This window comes from Cololabis saira, chromosome 16, assembly GCF_033807715.1.
Source record: "Cololabis saira isolate AMF1-May2022 chromosome 16, fColSai1.1, whole genome shotgun sequence".
Lineage (NCBI taxonomy): Eukaryota > Metazoa > Chordata > Actinopteri > Beloniformes > Belonidae > Cololabis > Cololabis saira.
This window is the reverse complement of record NC_084602.1, coordinates 36722229-36741450: the sequence shown is the minus strand read 5'-3', so window position 1 is coordinate 36741450 and position 19222 is coordinate 36722229. Positions and strand designations below refer to the sequence as shown.

Here is a 19222-nt window from a genome sequence, read left to right as displayed (position 1 = left end):
TTTTTCTACTTATTTCAAGTGAAAATTTACTTGAAACAGGTTAAAATTGTCAAATAAGTTATTTTTCTGGTAATGACTCTTGTTTTAAGTGTAAAGAGATTTTTTGACTAAAAATGAGACATTTTAACTAGAAATAAGACAAATATTCCCGGTAAGATTTTGAGTTTTTGCCGTGCACACACTCGCATTCGGTTGTATGTTTTGAAGCATAGTGAAGAATTGGACTTTTTTTGTTTTGTTTTTCTCTGAGAAACACACTTTGTGCACTTTAGGCTGTACTGTTGAAGAGCCGCGGCTGCTGCGGGTTTTAACGCCGGTCCCGGCCGACCCGAGCAGCCACCCAACTCGCTCTACATGGATCAGGGCAGATATTTTTAAAAAACACGAGTCGACCACCTCACTTCCTCCCCGCCTTCGGCCGGCTCTGACGTCTGGGCGCCTCAACCGGAAGATAAAGTACATAAATCCCCCCGTTCCCCCGTCCCTAAACCCCCAACCCCCTCTCTGCTCTGAGCCGGCAGAGCCGCCGCCGTCGTCATGACGACGGAGGATGAAACTGTTGAACAAACTCGGGATGAGAGGGGAGTCTCTGGAGGATTCCCGTCGCCATCGGCTCACGTTCTGTCCACCTCCCCCGGTTCCCCGTGTCAGTATTGGTGGGGTTTAGTCTTGCAGATATGTCTCTTCTTTGTTTTGTTGTTTTGTTTTTGTTTTTTAATGCTTCATCCTTTTAAAACGCCCATCCCCCGACTGATAACAGGTTGGTTTTTCCTCTTGGTGGCGCTATAACAGCTTGATCCAGCAGTCGGTTTGTTTGATGGTATGTGGCCTTTTAACTGCTTTGTATTAATGGTCTTGATAAGATTAATAAATCACCCAGTCTTATTTTGTACCAAACTTAGTTTTGTCTCTTTATTTCTTGCTGTAAACCTTGTATTTGCAGATGTAGAAGGGGATTACGGAAGAGTATCAGGGCCATGCAGGAGAAAAAATATTTGAGAGGGGAAGATTTTATTTATCTTTTATTGTGCACTTCGAGAAAAAAGTTGAAATGTCGAGATAAATGTTGAAATACATTTCCACTTTTTTCTCGAAATTGTACTTCAACATTATTCTCGACATTTCGACTTTTTTCTCGAAGTGCATAATAAATAAATCTTCCTCCTCTAAAATATTATTTTTATTTTTCTCCTGCCTGGCCCTAATACTCTTCCGTAAGGGATGAAGAGCTGCTCTCTGATTTATCTAAGATTTACACTTTAGTTGATGTAAGTATATTATATTAGAAAGTTACTGTTGAAAAAGTCAATCATTTACTGAAAATTGATGAATGACAATAAGTTGCCATGGAAACTTAAGTGTCCTGTGATGAAATGTTTCAGGTGTCTTCAGTCAGTCTGACTATTTAAAGGGTTAAAAGTGTCCGTCTGCGTCCACCACGCTGAACATGGACCAGAGACGGTGAACGAGGATCAGAAAGAACCTGCTAGACCAGGGGTCGGCAACCCGCGGCTCTAGAGCCGATACAATAGGGCCTTCGCACTGTAAGTGCTCGGGCCCTAATAATAATGGCTTAGATTTATATAGCACCTTCAAGGCACCCAGAGCTTTACAGAGATCATTATTCATTCATACACATTCTCCCCGGTGGTGGTAAGCTACAGTATGTTTGTAGCTACAGCTGCCCTGGGGCAGACTGACAGAAGCGTGGCTGCCATATCGCGCCAAACGGCCCCTCCGACCACCACCAACATTCATACACATTCACACGGGGCAAGGTGGGTTAGGTGTCTTGCCCAAGGACCAGAGGTGTCAAGTAACGAAGTACAAATACTTCGTTACCTTACTTAAGTAGAAATTTTGGTTATCTATACTTCACTGGAGTAATTATTTTTCAGACGACTTTTTACTTTTACTCCTTACATTTTCAGACAATTATCTGTACTTTTTACTCCTTACATTTTAAAAACAGCCTCGTTACTCTATTTCATTTCGGCCTTTAAAAAAAAACTATCCAGTTAAATTGCTCCATCCGGATAGAGTGAATTTGGTTGTGGTTGTTTCAGATGTTCTTGTCCAGTTTTGTTCTTACATCCGTTCCCTCAGATTCCTGCAACTAAACTTGGATGTACATTCCAATAAAGGTTAGGATAAATGATAACATGCCTCTGAAGTTTGACTTTTTGCACCATTACAATACTTATAGGCAACTAGTCATCATATCTCCTGCTCTCTGAAACACATGTTACTGCTCAATAGTACACATATATGGTTCTTTAATATATTTACATTATACTAAGATGCATTCATTTTCAATGGCTTTTGTCCTTAATGGCTTTTTTCCCCCTGACATTACTTTTACTTTTATACTTTAAGTAGTTTTGAAACCAGTACTTTTATACTTTTACTTGAGTAAAAAACTTGAGTTGATACTTCAACTTCTACAGGAGTATTTTTAAACTCTAGTATCTATACTTCTACCTGAGTAATGAATGTGAATACTGAAGACACCTCTGCCAAGGACACTATGACAGCAACTGCGACAGAGCGGGATTCAAACCGCCAACCTTCCGATCATTGGACGACCCGCTCTACCACCTGAGCTACTGCTGCGTCTATGGGGATGCGTGTCTAAGGAAATGCTCTGGATGCTCCATGACCTCTCAGGAGGTTCCTTGACGTCGTTGAGCACTACGGGGAAACATTTGTACATTTCTCATCTAAACAAAAAACGAAAAACTTTATGTTCAGTTTGTTTCATGCAAATGGCTCTTTTTTATTGTCCAAACTGTTCGACTGTTATGTTCAAACATAGACGATCCCAGAGGGACGCCGGTGCTCCATCTCCTCGCTTCAGTTCGGTGTCCCGGTTGTTCCAGGGGGAAGTGAAGTCGTCCCGGATCAAACATCCGATCAACGCCGTGTCCCGGTTTGGTTTTCAGCGAATCTCCTGGAGTCAGACGGTGCTGCAGGGCCCCTCGCTGTCCTCGCTGTCCCACAATCCTACGCTGCTCGGGGCCACGGCGTTGTTCCCCCGCTGCTGAGTCAGCACCGGCCTGTCCAGAGAGATGCAACGGTTCAGAGCCGACGCAGAGGTCCGATCGTGACACGTTACCGTATTGGCCCGAATATAAGACGGTGTTTTTTGCACTGAAATAAGACTGAAAAAGTGGGGGTTCGTCTTCCATTCGGGGTCTAGACATTATACCCATTCACAACGCTAGATGGCGCTAGATGGCGCCAGATATATCTTTAAAGCGAATGCTGAACTTAACTCCCCAGGCCAAAACTACGGAAGAGTATCAGGGCCATGCAGGAGAAAAAATATTTGAGAGGGGAAGATTTTTTTTTATTTTGCACTTCGAGAAAAAAGTCGGAATATCGAGATTAATGTTGAAATACAATTTCAAGAATAAAGTCGAAATTTTGTGAATAAAGTCGAAATTTCGCCTTTTTTCTCAATATTTCAACTTTATTCACGAAATTTTGACTTTTTTCTCAATATTTCAACTTTATTCACGAAATTTTGACTTTTTTCTCAATATTTCAACTTTATTCACGAAATTTTGACTTATCTCAAAATTGTACTTCAACAATAATCTCGACATTGCGACTTTCTTCTCGAAGTGCATAATGAAAAAAAGATCTTCTTCCTCTAAAATATTATTTTTATTTTTCTCCTGCCTTGCCCTAATAATCTTCCATACAAAGTGAACCCCTGTCACAAAGAATAAAAATAAAAATAGCAGTAGCACGAAGAAGAAAAATAAAAATAGCGGTAAGAAAGAAAAGAGAAGAAAATAGGAGAAGAGATAACAGAAGATGGAGAAACGAGAAAAGTGGGTCAAAGATTGGCAGGTAAACCGGCAGCTGAGGAGAAGTTATGATGCAAACTTCAAGATGATGATTGGAATGAGGCAAAATAACATGCTTTTTCTCTCAAATATATTGTTATAATCATTTGTTTCAGATGTACTGTAATTATTTTATGTATAAAAGTTGAATTTGGTGTTCAAAAAGTCTTTCTTCCAACTTTTTTCAAACGTCTTATAATCAGGGTCGTACAGAAGAGTATTAGGGCCAGGCAGGAGAAAAATAAAAATAATGTTTTAGAGGAGGAAGATTTTTTTTTCATTATGCACTTCGAGAAAAAAGTCGAAATGTCGAGATTAATGTTGAAGTACAATTTCGATTTTATTCACGAAATTGTATTTCAACTTTATTCTCAAAATTTTGACTTTATTCTCGACATTTCGACTTTTTTCTCAAAGTGCACAATAAAAAAAAATCTTACCCTCTCAAATATTTTTTCTCCTGCATGGCCCTAATACTCTTCCGTAGTCGTCTTATATTCGGGGTCGTCTTATATTCAGGCCAATACGGTAGGTCCTTTTTTAAAGGAAAAAAAACAACGTAAACACAGTGAAACCTGTCGGATGGTCCCACCTCAAGGTTTCCCTGTTGGGGTGGAAGGTCTGGAAGTTTGGCCTCGCCGGGGCCTGGATCGGGACGAAGCCTTGCCGGTTGTCCTTCTCCGGCGCCGAGTCCGTCTGCTGCGGGTCGTCGGGTCCGAGGAGACAAGACAGAAGAGACGATGTCATCAACGGGAGTGAAACCCGCTGACGTGCAGCCGGAGCTACGGACCTGCTTGGACGGGTCGTCCCAGATGGGCCTGAAGGCACTTTTCAGGTGCAGCGGCGGCGAGCCCTTCCTGACGCTGACCAGTCGCTTGCTCAGGGAGCTGATGAGGCACGGCGTCGGCCCGTCGCCGTACGGCCCCGCAGGGTTCCTGGGCGGGGGGTGCGGGGTCAGTCTGGGGATCTGCCACCTCACGCAGACGGCCCTGCCCCGGGGCGGCGACGGCGATGCCGGAGCCTGCTGGCTGCCCGACGGCTTGAGCAGCACCGGCACCTGTTGTGTAGAGTTAATCAGTGTTGTGCATGAACGCGTTCAAATGAACACGTTCATTGAACACGTTCATTTCTGTGAAAACGTTGAACTGAACGCAACATATTTGCAAATAAAGAACTTGAACGTGAACTTGTTCCTTCTGCAGATCACAAACTGGAACTTGAACTGTTCAGATTATGTGAGTTTCAGCTTCAGTGTTTAGGTCCAATTGTTACGGAATAATCCTTCTCATTTTACCAGCGGGCGGTGCCACACATTTAAAATACTCGATAAGATGACGACTTCACACTACATTACCCACAATGCAGTGCACACACTAGCATAGCAACGGGCACCATCTCCATGGCAACGGCGGTCCGAGCCCGGTGCATGTTTACATGACCAGTGAAGAGAGAGACGTTGCAGACGCAGCGTCAGATGATGCCTCCGTTTATGATTATTTGCGGGAATTTTACACATTGTCTCCCAAAGAGTCCGACGGTAAAAATCTAACCTTTCTAAGCAAATTGTGTCCACCTGCGCTGAGAAAACAAGTCCGAACGTCTGCCTCGTACGTCTGCCTACTAAATTTGAAACGTCATGTGGAATTAAAGCATCCGTCCGGTGTGAGAAAATATCTGCAAGTCCTTGACAATCAAATCAAAGTGATCAGGAAAGACCAAGACCAAAAGCCCCAAACGACCCCAGTCCCCCTGCTGCAGCCAAAGACAAACTGATAATGGACGACATTGTTGGAGATTTACAGCCACTGAGGAAAGTTGAAAACCACTAGGACAATACATGACTGTATACAGCAGGGTCTCCAACCCTGTCCTGCATGTTTTAGATGTTTCCTGCATCATCACACCTGATTCTAATTAATGGTCGTCATCAGCTTGTCATCCAGGTCTGCACAAGTCTGACAGTCATTTTTATCAGGGTTCTGAGGGGAAACATCTCAAATATGCAGGATCAGGGCTGAAGACCACTGGTATACAGTGAACAGTTTTAGGATAGGGGGGCATTTCCTTCGTACTTCTCACCTAAAAATATTGAAATGAACTGAATTTGAACTAGTTGAAAATGAAAATGGTGAACTATGAACATAAACTATTAATTTTTAAACTATATGAACTGAACTTTAAACTAGTTCATGAAAAGTATGAACTTGCACAACACTGAAGTTAATCCAACCTGTTACAGTATAAGCCTGGTTTTGTCTCAGCCAATCAGAGGGCTGGTGGTTAGTACAGTATGTAGGGACCCGGATGTTGTTGTCATTGGTTACTGTTGCTAAGGACGTTGAAGTAAACGGTTAACAGCAAGTCACTCTCTCTAGCTGCGTCCGAAATTCCACACTTCCACCGTGAGATTTTTTAGTGCGTCCGAAATATTAGTACGTACTAAATAGTATGTTCTACCCATACTCATTCCGGAGAAATGTATTAGTATGGATTGATGGACACTAGGGTCTACAATTTTACAAATGTACAATATGTAAAATTGTAGACCCTAGTTTTATAGACTGGGCTGTAACTTCAGAATCATGTAACCCTGTAGGCATTTTTGAGGAAAAGATGGCATACAGCATTTTTTGAAAGATCAATGTGTCCCAAACCAGAATCCACCGTATGCCAAAAAAATTAGACCCCTGGTTTTCTATATTCCCACATTCAAGATGGCCACCCCATATGGTAAATTGGACTGTAAACGCTGTTGCCTATCCTGGTTTAGGCTCATAGATCAAGCAATTCCTAAGTTACAATAATACTGTGTTTGGTATCATTTTAAAGGAGATATTTATAGCTCTCTTTCAAACCTAAAGTTGAACTTTTCTGACATACTTGGAGGTCAATAGAGCTCCAGAAACCCCAGAGAATGTTAATTTTTCACCATTTTCGCCTATGTTATTTTTATTTGTATTAACTCTGTGACACCTAGGAATACCAGAGACATAAAAAACAAGTACAGCAATACTCACTTTCATATACAGTTTCAGAAAATGTATAATATCACCATATTATTTCTATCTTGTGGGTGATTGTGTGCTGGAATTCGTGGGCAGTTAGGATGCTGAAATACCGCAGTCAAGCAGCAGGTGGTGAGTTGCCACAACAACGAGTTAGCAAGACAACTAGCTAACATGGATGTTGCCAGTGCAAATATATGTGGTGGTGTTCATCTCCTCTATTAAGGGTCAGTAACAGTAACAATAATTTTGAAAAGATGAATCATGTGTTTAAGTTAATCAAGTCATTTAAAAAAAATATCAACCAATTTCCTGGATTAAAGTTAAAGTTAAAGGAGCTTGAGGCCGGATTGTGGCAGGATTTATGAAAAAAATCTGTATACATTTTAAGTTTTCTAGTAATAATGTCAGATGAAGCGTTCCAAACCCAAAAGAATGAGCCCTCTAGTGTATCTCTCCTTTGCCTTGAACAGGCTGTGTGCTGCAAAATGTGCTGCAATTCAGTCCCACAGGCCAACATAGCCCGGTAGGACTTCTTCTTCAGTCTGACGGGATCCTGTACTTCCGGTGTCCACCACCGGGTTCTAGGATTGCCGCCACGACAGGCACCGGAGACCTTGAGTCCACAACTTCGAGCCGCCGCGCCGACAATGGAGGCAGAGAACGATGTCCCCCGCCTCCCCCGGGATCCTAGAGAAGTTCTCTCGGAGGTGAGAGTTGAAGATGTCCCTGACAGAGGGCTCAGCCAGAGGTTCCTCACAGACCCTCACAATCCGTTTGGGTCTGTCCGTTCTGTCCACCTTCTTCCTCCTCCGCCAGCGCATCCAACTCACCACCAGGTGGTGATCAGTTGACAGCTCAGCCCCTCTCTTCACCCGAGTGTCCAAGACATGCGGCCGAAGGTCAGATGAAACGACAACAAAGTCGATCATTGACCTCCGGCCTAGGGTGTCTTGGTACCACGTGCACTGATGGACACCCTTATGTTTGAACATGGTTTTCATTATGGACAAACTGTGACTAGCACAGAAGTCCAACAACAAAACACCGCTCGGGTTCAGATCGGGGAGGCCGTTCCTCCCAATCACGCCTCTCCAGGTATCACTGTCATTACCCACGTGAGCGTTGAAGTCCCCCAGTAGAACAATGGAGTCCCCAGTTGGAGCACTATCAAGTACTCCTCCCAGGGACTCCAAGAAGGCCGGGTACTCCCCACTGCTGTTCGGCCCGTAGGCACAAACAACAGTGAGAGACTCGTTTTCCGACCCGAAGGCGCAGGGAAACGACCCTCTCGTTCACCGGGGTGAACTCCAACACATGGCGGCTGAGCTGGGGGGCTATAACCAAGCCCACACCAGCCCGCCGCCTCTCACCCTGGGCAACTCCAGAGTAGTGGAGGGTCCAGCCCCCTTCAAGGAGCTGGGTTCCAGAGCCCAAGCTATGTGTGGAGGTGAGCCCGACTATCTCTAGCCGGTATCTCCCAACCTCACGCACAAGCTCCGGCTCCTTCCCCCCCAGCGAGGTGACATTCCATGTCCCCACTGTGAGGGTTGATGTCCAGGGATTGGGTCGTCGACGCACCCCGCCACGACTGCTACCCAGCCCACAATGCACCGGCCTTTCATGGACCTTCCTGTGGGTGGTGGGCCTACTGGAAGGCGGACCCGCGTCGCCGTTTCGGGCTGAGCCCGGCCGGGTCCCACGGGAAAGACCCGGCCACCAGGCGCTTGCCTACGAGCCCCAACCCCAGGCCTGGCTCCAGGGAGGGGCCCCGGTGACGCCGATCCGGGCGACGTTACGGTCCTTTGTTCTTTCTCCTCCATGATTGGCGTGAACCGCTCTTAGTCTGGCCCGTCTCCTAGGACCCGTTTGCCATGGGAGTCCCTACCAGGGGCGTAATGCCCCTGACAACATAGCTCCTAGGATCACTCGGGCACACAAACCCCTCCACCACAGTAAGGCGGGTGGCGGTTCAAGGAGGTGAAAAATGTGATTGTTCAGTGAAATTTTTGATGAATTAAATTGATGAAAATCACTCAGGCCTTTGAATATTGCTTACTAATAATAGTCTTTACAAAATGCTGGTCCAAAGAATGAATGGTGGTGAATGGGACTGAGCTGGTTACAGCTATTTCAAGCCTTATAATAACTTCTCACAAAGAAAAAGTATGGTTATATCATACATTTCCTGACTCGTCAAAGTCCATTGGGTATTGTGGTTGTTATCTTTTGGGTCGTTGATATCTCTTGATCCCAGAAGATAAAATTAACTAGATAGTTTAGGCGAAAAATTGTATGGAAATGTGTGTAATTTATGGTTTAAGGAGGCCGTGTGACCTCTATGTTTGTCAGAAAAACACAACCATGGGCTCAGATAAAAGCTGAGAAGGTCCCCTTTACATTGATACCAAACAATCATATATCTACTATTGACAAATAGGAAACTGATCACCATTTCTAACTTTAGACGACAAATCAATAGTTGTGCTAATTAATCAATAATTATGACTAAACGATAACTTTGACAGCTTAGCATACGGCAGAAATGGATTCAGCACAAAAAAATCATACAGAAACAATAGAGAAAGTGCTTTTCCTCAAAAATGCCTACCATGTTGTTTTCTAAGGGGCTTTTTCAATTTTCGGCCCTGACTATTAAGCTTAAAGTAAGGTAAGAGCACCTGGCTGTCCTCTTCCTCCTCCTCCTCCTCCTCCTCCTCGTCCTCGCCCTCGGCCTCGCCGCTGGCGCTGTCCGCCTCCCGCCGCAGCGTGCCGTCCGGGCTGCCCGAGGTCACGGAGGAGTAGTCGAAGGCCGAGGTGTCGTCGGGGTCCGTGTCGAGGTCGGCGAGGCCGCGGCGGGCGCGGGGCGCCTCCGGTTCGCCGGCGTACTTGGCCGTGGCCTGGCTGAAGGTGCCCTGGCCCGAGTCGCTGTTCTCCGCCCAGCCGGACGTGTCCGGGGTGAGCAGGGAGCAGTGGGGCTGGCCGCAGTGGTGGCCCGGCTGGCTGGGGGCCGGCGGCTCCCGCCGGCAGCCCTTCCTCCGCACCGGGCTGCACGACCAGCACTCCAGACGCATGTTGGTGAGGTGGGGGGGCGGCGGGCCGTCCCTGGGGGGAGGAAGAGCAGCAGGATACAATGGCAGAAGCAAAAAGGTACAAAAAAAAGGTTTCGTGATCAGTTTTCAACATTTTTATTTACTGTTTTTGCAGGTAAATGCAACTCTCACATGTGGAGTCCCTCAGGGATCGCTGCTTAGACCGCAGCCGTTTATCATTTACATGCTTCTGACTTGTAACAACCGGTTAAATAAGGCAGAAAGCAAACATAACACACTGCAAAAACTCAAAATCTTAACAAGAATATTTGTCTTATTTCTATTTAAAATGTCTCATTTTTAGTTAAAAAAAATCTCATTACACTTAAAACAAGACTCATCACTGGAAAAACAACAATTTTCATCTGTTTCGAGTAGATTTTCACTTAAAATAAGTACAAAAATCTGCCAGTGGAACAAGATTTTTTTGCTTGTAATGAGAAGATAAATCTTGTCCCACTGGCAGATTTTTCTACTTATTTCAAGTGAAAATTTACTTGAAACAGATGAAAATTGTCAAATAACAAGTTATTTTTCTGGTAATGACTCTTGTTTTAAGTGTAATGAAATTTTTTGACTAAAAATGAGACAAATATTCCTGGTAAGATTTTGAATTTTTGCAGTGCAGATCCAACATAGGAGAATTTTTAATCATTTCTTTTCAAAAATAAGGTTAATTCATCAGGTCACTGTAACTCCATGCAAGCGTCCGACTATCGTAGCACTGCGTGACATCGTCTCTCTGTCCATCTCCCTCCAGCAGCTGAACTTTATTGAGGTTTTTGTAGTGAAATGAGGAGGAATCATAGAGATAACTTCTCATTTCAACTAACTGGATCAGCCGTTCCTCATCATGACTGTTTCCTACAGCGCTTTCAACCGGCTTTCAACGTGAGAGACAGGAAGAAAATAGAAGCAGGACGTCCGACAAATGTTCAGCTCAAAACGGCTGCGTCGCTGCGGCGTTAGGACAGTCCAATAGAAAATAAAGCAATGGAATTGATTTTGTCGCTGACGCTCGCATCGCATGCATGACACGGTGTAAAGGCTGATTTATGGTTCCGCGTTACACCAACGCGGAGCCTACGGCGTAGGATCTGTGTCGATTTAACGCAGAACCATAATTCAGGCTTAACTCCGCCGGCCGGAGCGTCCTCCATTTTTTCGTAGCAGTGTATCGCGTCATTCAGGCAGCCAATCAGCACAGAGCCTCATTATCATAGCCCCGCCCACTCAGAATCCTGCATAGATAATGAGGTTAGAAGCGGTAAAGATAAAGACATGGCCCAGAGGCTGAATTTCTAATTTATATAAAAAAAACAATCAAAACCTTGTTTTTAAGACATTCAAGGCCTGTTTAAAATAGACATTAAATGCCATAATAGGTCCCCTTTAAAGCGGCCCCTCGCCTGCCAGCAGTCCCGCCGGTGGCCAGCAGAGGGCGGCACTCACCTGTGAGCAGCGCCGGGCGGCTCGTCCCTGGCCTGCTGGCTCGGGCAGCAGCCTGCGGGAGTTGAACCGGCGACCGCAGCATCACAGGAGCCGCTGCGGAGGAGAGGAGGACACGAGCATCAGCATCGTCCTCTGAGTCGGACCGTATATCTGAGTAAACCCATGTGTACCTGTGTCTGGGCTCGTCTCCGTCCTCCCACCGCACGTCCTCCTGCAGGATCTGGTGGCAGCGGGACAGGACGCTCCTCAGCGCCCGCTCGGCCCCCAGCAGCAGGCTGCAGTCCGGGTGCTCCTTCCCCGTCCACTGCAGCAGGTTCTGGGGGGAGACGACCCAACACGGCAGCCGGGTGGCTGCTTGTTAGTTTGTTTGTCGTCACCGATTTGTTTTGAATGCATCTAAAACTAGGGCTGGGGATCGATTCAAATGTCAAGAATCGATTCCGATTCTTAAGATTCAGAATCGATTATCACGATTTGATTTGATTCGATTCCGATATGGATTTGGGTTAGTGTTATTAAAACAGTTTTTTCAGCTGTTGCATGAATTATATGACTGTAGTTATGCAACATATTAATACTATACTGCAAAAACTCAAAATCTTACCAGGAATATTTGTCTTATTTCTAGTTAAAATGTCTCATTTTTAGTCAAAAAATCTCATTACACTTAAAACAAGAGTCATCACCAGAAAAATAACTTGTTATTTGACAATTTTCACCTGTTTCAAGTAAATTTTCCCTTGAAATAAGTAGAAAAATCTGCCATTGGGACAAGATTTATCTTCTCACACAAGCAAACTTACTACTTATTTTAAGTGAAAATCTACTTGAAACAGGTGAAAATTGTTGTTTTTTCCAGTATATAGTGTTTTTTTCCATATATATATATTCACACACACACATATATTCACACACACACACACACACACACACACACACACACACACACACACACACACACACACACACACACACACACACACACACACACATATATATATATATATGTATATATATAATAAAAATAAATTAATATTTATTAATTATTATTGAATTTGTTGATGTTATAAAATGTATGAATATATATTGTTTTCAATTATATCTAAATGTTAAACTGGTGAATGACTTTTTATTTTTTCTTTATTTTCTATTTTTCCTTTCTTTTTTTCTAGATGCTACCTCTTTAGGTTTGCTTTTAATTTTTGGTTGTAATGTACTGTGGGGTACATTACATTACACAGTACTGTGTAATGTACTGCACTCCCACACATACTGTGTATACTGTATGTGGGACCCTGGGAAGAATAGCTGCAGTTTTGCTGCAGCTAACGGGGATCCAGATAAAGCTATAAAAAGCGTTGCTGCGTACCCACCTGGATGTGACTCAGGTAGCCGTGCACCCGGGCGAGCGGCGCCAACAGCAACGACAGCAGTTTCATTTCCTCCCTCTCCATCTGGCCGCCCTGTGGGAGCAGGCAGAGCATCCGTCTGGTCTCCTCACCGCCACCTCAATATAACCACAAACAAACAACCGTACCTGCAGATGGCGGCTCCTCTCCGGCCGGTTCAGGCCCTGGAACTCCAGAGAGAGGAACGACGCCAAGGTCGTCGTGTAGCCCAGGTACATGTCTGAAAACGCCGTCTGAACGACCCGGAGACAGAGAGAGAGGTCATGACCGGGCGCATTTCCACTAGTACCTACTCAGCCCGACTCCACTCGCCTCGGTTTTGCACTTCTCCACTAGGGGTCTAACGTGCCGAGTAGATACTTTTTCTGTATCTGTAGAGGGAATGTGCATGACGTCACCAGTGGTGTAAAGTAACGAAGTACAAGTACTTCGTTATTGTACTTAAGTAAGATTTTTGAGAATTTGTACTTTATTGATACTTTGATTTTTCTGTACTTTTCTGTACAAAAATTGTACTTTTAATCCGCTATATTTAAAATTGGACACGTCGTTACTCGCTACAAATTAAAGACTTCCATTAAATGAAAATGTAGGCTATTGCCATGAGAACAGCACAGCGGGGGCTGATTTATGGTTCCGCGTTACACCGGCGCAGAGCTACGGCGTAGGGTACGCGGCGACGCACACCCTACGCCGTAGCCTACGGCGTTGAGTGTGCGTCGATTTAACGCGGAACCATAAGGCGGACGGGAAGGAAGGGGTCCGCGTTAAATCGACGCAGAGCCTACACCGTAAGGTACGGCGTAGGTTACGCGGCGAAGCGCACCCTACGGTGCGTGTCGCTGCGTACCTTACGCCGTAGGCTCTGCGTTGGTGTAACGCGGTACCATAAATAAGCCTTGAGCGGCAGCCGACGCGTGTCCATGGGCACCATTCTTTGATTCCACCCCTTCTAAGGTGGTTTTGGCATTAAAAAGTTAAATCAGTTGAAGAGTCTCCTGTCAGCGGGGCCAATGGGGTACAGCAGCAGTGATGAGCAAAGGGAGAAATTAAAATGGAGTAATGGAAACAAACGCTAAAGGGGCCAGAATAATATCACCATTATTTAGAGTTGTAAGCAAATTCTTGGATTCTTCATTTCTTTGCAATCCTTTTGAAAATAATTTTGTACTTTGAATTTTGTACTTTGTACTTTTTACTTTTGTACCTAAGTACATTTTACACCATGTACTTTTGGTACTTTATTATATTTAATTTGAGATACTTTTATACTTTTACTTAAGTAATTTTCTTATTGGGTACTTTTTACTTTTACTTAAGTAATTTTCAAGCAGAAAATTTGTACTTTTACTTAAGTACAATATTTTTGTACTTTTTCCACCTCTGGACGTCACAGATGAGACTTCACAGCGGGTTTAGCCCACTGAGTGTCAGAAAGACTGAGTGACAGAAAGACTGAGTGTCGGAAAGACTGAGTGTCAGAAAGACTGAGTGTCAGAAAGACTGAGTGACAGAAAGACTGAGTGTCGGAAAGACTGAGTGTCAGAAAGACTGAGTGTCAGAAAGACTGAGTGGCAGAAAGACTGAGTGTCAGAAAGACTGAGTGTCAGAAAGACTGAGTGACAGAAAGACTGAGTGTCAGAAAGACTGAGTGGCAGAAAGACTGAGTGTCAGAAAGACTGAGTGACAGAAAGACTGAGTGTCAGAAAGACTGAGTGTCAGAAAGACTGAGTGGCAGAAAGACTGAGTGTCAGAAAGACTGAGTGTCAGAAAGACTGAGTGACAGAAAGACTGAGTGTCAGAAAGACTGAGTGTCAGAAAGACTGAGTGTCAGAAAGACTGAGTGTCAGAAAGACTGAGTGTCAGAAAGACTGAGTGGCAGAAAGACTGAGTGGCAGCGTAAACTTTCAGTTTGAGCAACTAGAAAACATCTAAAATGGGAAAGAGCTGTTGTGCGATCGACTGTACTCGTAGATTTAGCAAGAAATCTGAGTTATCGTTTTACAGACTGCCGAAAAATACGCTTAAGAGAGCAGGGACATTATCCACTGGGAGGTGCCTCTCACCCTTCTTCTCCTTTCCTCTTCCCTTCCTCTCTTCTCCATTTCCATTTTTATTTATTATAAGTATCTCATAGCTATCATTTTTGTCCATCGTTCCTATAGTTTCTTGTGCTGGCCCCCCTTTTTTCTCTTTGTTGCATGTTTGCAGGCCGGAGCTTCAGGAGCTGCGTGCTTGGGGCGGTCCAGGCCACCGCTCCCCAACCCCCGAGCAATAATTGCTCGGGGGTTTATCTTCTGGGTCTCTGAAAAGCGTCTAGAGACAACATCTGTTGTATTAGACGCTATACAAATCAAATTTAATTGAATTGAACACAATCAAATACGTCACAGCAGCTTCACTCCAACCTCCTACTTCTGCTCCAGGATTGTAGTGGAAAAGAAACCAGGCCGAGTAGAGCCGAGTAGGTACCAATGGAAAAGCGCCAGTAGAGGCGGAGTGGACTCACGTCGTTCTGCCCGATGAGCTGCACCAGGATGTCTCCCAGCAGGGACTTCCAGTGCTCGGCGGACAGACGCTCCTGCAGGGTGTTTCTGAAGAGCACGTGTCGCTGCAGCAGCTGCTCCACGAACCTCACGTAGGTCTGGCTGCAGCACAACGGAGACACGCGTCAGAACATCGTCTCTGACCCCAGACTTCTGAGCCTCACAACGGCTCAGTTTCATGCTAATCAGGACCCGTCCCTCTGATGATGATGCCCCTTTTCCACCAAACCGGTTCCAGGGCTGGTTCTGGTTCTGGTTCTGGTTCTGGTTCTGGTTCTGGTTCTGGACCAGTGCTGAGTTTGGAACCAGACTTTCTGTTTCCACTGACAAAGAATTGGCTCCGGTTCCAAGGCACCAACTCTTTGCTGGACTTGAGCGGAGGGGGGGGGGGGGTTATTAAGACCAAATAGCAAGACTGGGAGACGGAGACTAGTGATGTTCAATACCACTGATTTCCTTTCCGATCCGATAGAGTAAAATTCAGGCTGGTATCGGCGATACTGATTCGAAACCGATACATTGTGCAAATACCCCTAATGTGCAGGTGAATCTAAAAAAAATACGTATTTTAGATAGTTTAAAAATACAAAAAATCAGAGTAATTTATTTAGCTACTTATTTTAAAGTCAGAAGTTTACTGAGGTAGCTGAGTGTTTGAAAAAGGTGTTTCCATCACTAAAAAAGATCTTAAGTAAAATAATAAAAGCATTAAAATAAATAAGAGAATAATAAACAAAAATAAGAACTACTATAAAAATGAAAATGAAAAAAGTAGTTTCTACAAGCAGCGTGTCATTTAGACAAAATCTAAATAGTTTAGTTATTTTTCACCGTATTCCTGTTAATAATGATAATAATAGTACATTTTATTTATAATGCACTTTACATTCCTGCGAATCTCAAAGTGTTACAGTTTGATAATTAAAAATGAAGTAGAAATAAAATCAAGATAAAAGGATAAAAAAGTCAAGACATTGGTAAAAAGAGAATAAAACAATTAAAAACAGCAATTAGGAAAAAAAGCAACAGCATTGTTAATGATATACATTAACACAAATAACTGAAGTATCGAAAGTATCGATATTTTAGTTTGAGAATCGATTTTAGAGCAAACAGATCTGGTATCGGAAGTATCGATATTTCAGTTTTGATCTGCACATCATTACTTAGCACCCGAGCTGTGGAAAAGGAAACCAGTTCTCAGCTGGTTCTCAAATTGAACGACTTGTGAACCAGAACCAGCACTGGAACTGGTTTGGTGGAAAAGGTTTCTGAGAAATACTCAAAACTAGTGTCTGATTGATCAGTCAAGTTAGTATTTATCATTCCTTTCATCAGCTTCAGGTCATTTCCATGGCCCCTCCTTCATGGGAGGGTACCAGCGGGCCCTCTGCCTCCGCCCCCCCCTCACCTGCACCGGTACTTACTACGGCTCCAGGCTGGTCTGGTGAGCCGGCGGCGTCTTGTACTTGTCGTAGAGCTGGTTCAGGGTGGAGACGTACTCCCACTCCGAGTGCAGCAGCTGCATGGCCACCTGGTGCCGGGCGTCTGTAACGACACGAGAAGGTTCAGCCTGGACTCCCGGGCCGGGCTCAGCCCGCCACCGCCCCCCCGGCGTGACCTCTGACCTGTGCCTTCGCTCAGGCCGGCCTTGAGCCCCTGCAGGAAGCAGTGCAGCAGCAGTCTCCCCCGGGACGGGCAGGCGGGGGGGGAACCGGGGCAGCCGCAGCACCGCTGCTCCCCTGCAGGATCGCTGCTGACGACAGAGGACGGATGAGGACACGTCGACCTGCTCAAAACGCTCCTCCGCTTCAACAAACACCGCAAACTAACACTTTAATATGCAAGATTATTGCTAAATAATCAAATAAACCTCAAATACTATAACAGCAAAACAAAACAATGGAAAAAAACACATTTAATGATGATATAAAACTTGAAAATGTTTGCTTGACAAGCTTTTCAGGTGCAGCGCCAGCAGGGCAAGACATCAGCCATCCTCTTAGAGAGGTGGTTGTTACCGGGCATCAGTCCGGAGAGGTTTATAAGTCATTTCTGGACTATTTGAAGGTAATCGTTGGCCAGAGAGGACGATCAAACCTTTGAGAAGGTTTCCATTCTTCCCAGGAGTAGAGATCCCAGCAGGTAGGCCGAGGTCTGCCCCCGCAACGCTCAGAGAAACCTTCATCTCAGCCTCTCCAGGCGTCAGCTTGCACAGTAAATGTCCAAGTTCATGAGATTACGATTAGAAAAAGACTGAACCAGGAGATGGGCTTCTCTTTCTTTCTATTTTTATGATGTCATGATGTATAAAACCTAAGCTCCTCGATGGTGAAACGATTCGGTCGACGGTCCGTCAAAGACTTCGATAGAGAGCTAAAGTTACGAGCCACGATTCAACAGTACGGCTTCGGACGGACACTTTCCGTCAAGCAACTGATCCTGCAGGAGCTTCCCGCCACACCGGGAGGAAGAAAGATGAAAGAGAGCAAGCCAAGTCCCAGGACATCAGGAGGAACCTGCCACAAGCCTCTAGAGGTGCAGAGGAGCTGCACGACTCTGCAAAGTACAAACAACGACGGTCCAAGCTGCTGCAGAAGAAGGTGATACACTGCAAGGTAGACATTAATATTTGGTACAGTTACCAAGAACCAGTGGTCCATGGACATTAATATTTGGTACAGTTACCAAGAACCAGTGGTCCATGGACATTAATATTTGGTACAGTTACCAAGAACCAGTGGTCCATGGACATTAATATTTGGTACAGTTACCAAGAACCAGTGGTCCATGGACATTAATATTTGGTACAGTTACCAAGAACCAGTGGTCCATGGACATTAATATTTGGCCATGAATCCAGTTTCCTGATATTTATATGTACTTAATTTCTACTCCGGGGAAATACACGAAGCAAAGCTTGAAGGCTTACAAAAGTCTTGACGCTTGGTCCGACTTCAAGGCAGGATTTGTTGGTGAAATTAAAGTGACGAGGACATCGAACTTTATGATTTGACCGTTTAACGTTAGCTACCCAAAAATCCAACATTACCTGATACAAAATAGGAACCACAAATCCACGTTTCGGTGTCTGGAATCCAGTTGTTTCTGTGAATTGCAGTGATCCATTTGTCTCTCTTAAGATTATTTTTTCGGCAGTCTGTAAAACGATAACTACGATTTCTTGCTAAATCTATGAGAACAGTCAATCGCACAACAGCTCTTTCCCATTTTAGATGTTTTCCAGTTGCTCAAACTGAAAGTTTACGCTGACACTCAGTCTTTCTGACACTCAGTGGTTGTAACCCGCTGTGAAGTCGCATCTATGACATCATGCGCATTCCCTCTATACAAACAAATTGAACTGAATTGTATCTCTGATCTACAACAGATCCCAGCAAAGCACCGTCCAGTCTCTGGTCCTGAGATACGACGAGCTTCCAGAGGGCTCCATCCTGACCTGCAGCCCCTCTGACCACCTCAGTGTCTGAACTTTCATCAAAATGCAAACTAAAGATCTAAACATCTACTAAACTAAACCTCCCTGCAGCATTCTGCCTGTAAACGTAGGTCCTAATGAGTTATCTGACCCGGTCCAGGTCGTACCTGTCCCTCTGCTTGCCGGATCCGTCGCCGTAAAGCTGCACGATCTGACACCGGACCGCACCGAGCTCCTCCTGCGGAGGGTGCAGAGTTCACCCGTTAGAAAAGTCTGACCTCATGCTTCTGCAGAGAGAAGCGTTAATTATGGATTCTGCTGGCCCGGGTCCAAGGCCTCCGGGTCTCACCCTCAAGGACTCCACCAGAGCCTCCAGCCGCAGAGCTTTCTTCTGGCAGCTCCTCCGGTTCTCCTCCAGCTCCTCT

At 44.9% G+C, this 19222-nt stretch overlaps 1 protein-coding gene across 1 annotated transcript; it reads right to left on the bottom strand.

The window, feature by feature from the left end:
• Positions 1 to 2747: 2747 nt before the first annotated feature.
• On the bottom strand, positions 2748 to 17546 carry si:ch211-67f24.7 (uncharacterized). Its single transcript, XM_061743329.1, has 12 exons — positions 17380 to 17546; positions 16987 to 17114; positions 16786 to 16906; positions 15322 to 15460; positions 12941 to 13045; positions 12777 to 12866; positions 11574 to 11719; positions 11404 to 11496; positions 9513 to 9964; positions 4645 to 4911; positions 4447 to 4553; positions 2748 to 3056 (listed from the first exon to the last, which is right to left on the bottom strand). Exons 1-12 carry the CDS (start codon positions 17544 to 17546, stop codon positions 2748 to 2750), a joined length of 2124 nt encoding a protein of 707 aa, XP_061599313.1.
• Positions 17547 to 19222: the final 1676 nt, after the last annotated feature.

Coding starts and splice junctions, on each gene's coding strand:
- si:ch211-67f24.7 (XM_061743329.1), bottom strand. CDS start 17,546: ATGAAGGTTTCTCTGAGCGTTGCGGGGGCAGACCTCGGCCTACCTGCT. Junction 17,115..17,379: donor CCTCTCCGGACTGATGCCCG/GTAACAACCACC, acceptor CTCTGTCGTCAG/CAGCGATCCTGCAGGGGAGC. Junction 16,907..16,986: donor CGGCCTGAGCGAAGGCACAG/GTCAGAGGTCAC, acceptor GTGTCGTTACAG/ACGCCCGGCACCAGGTGGCC.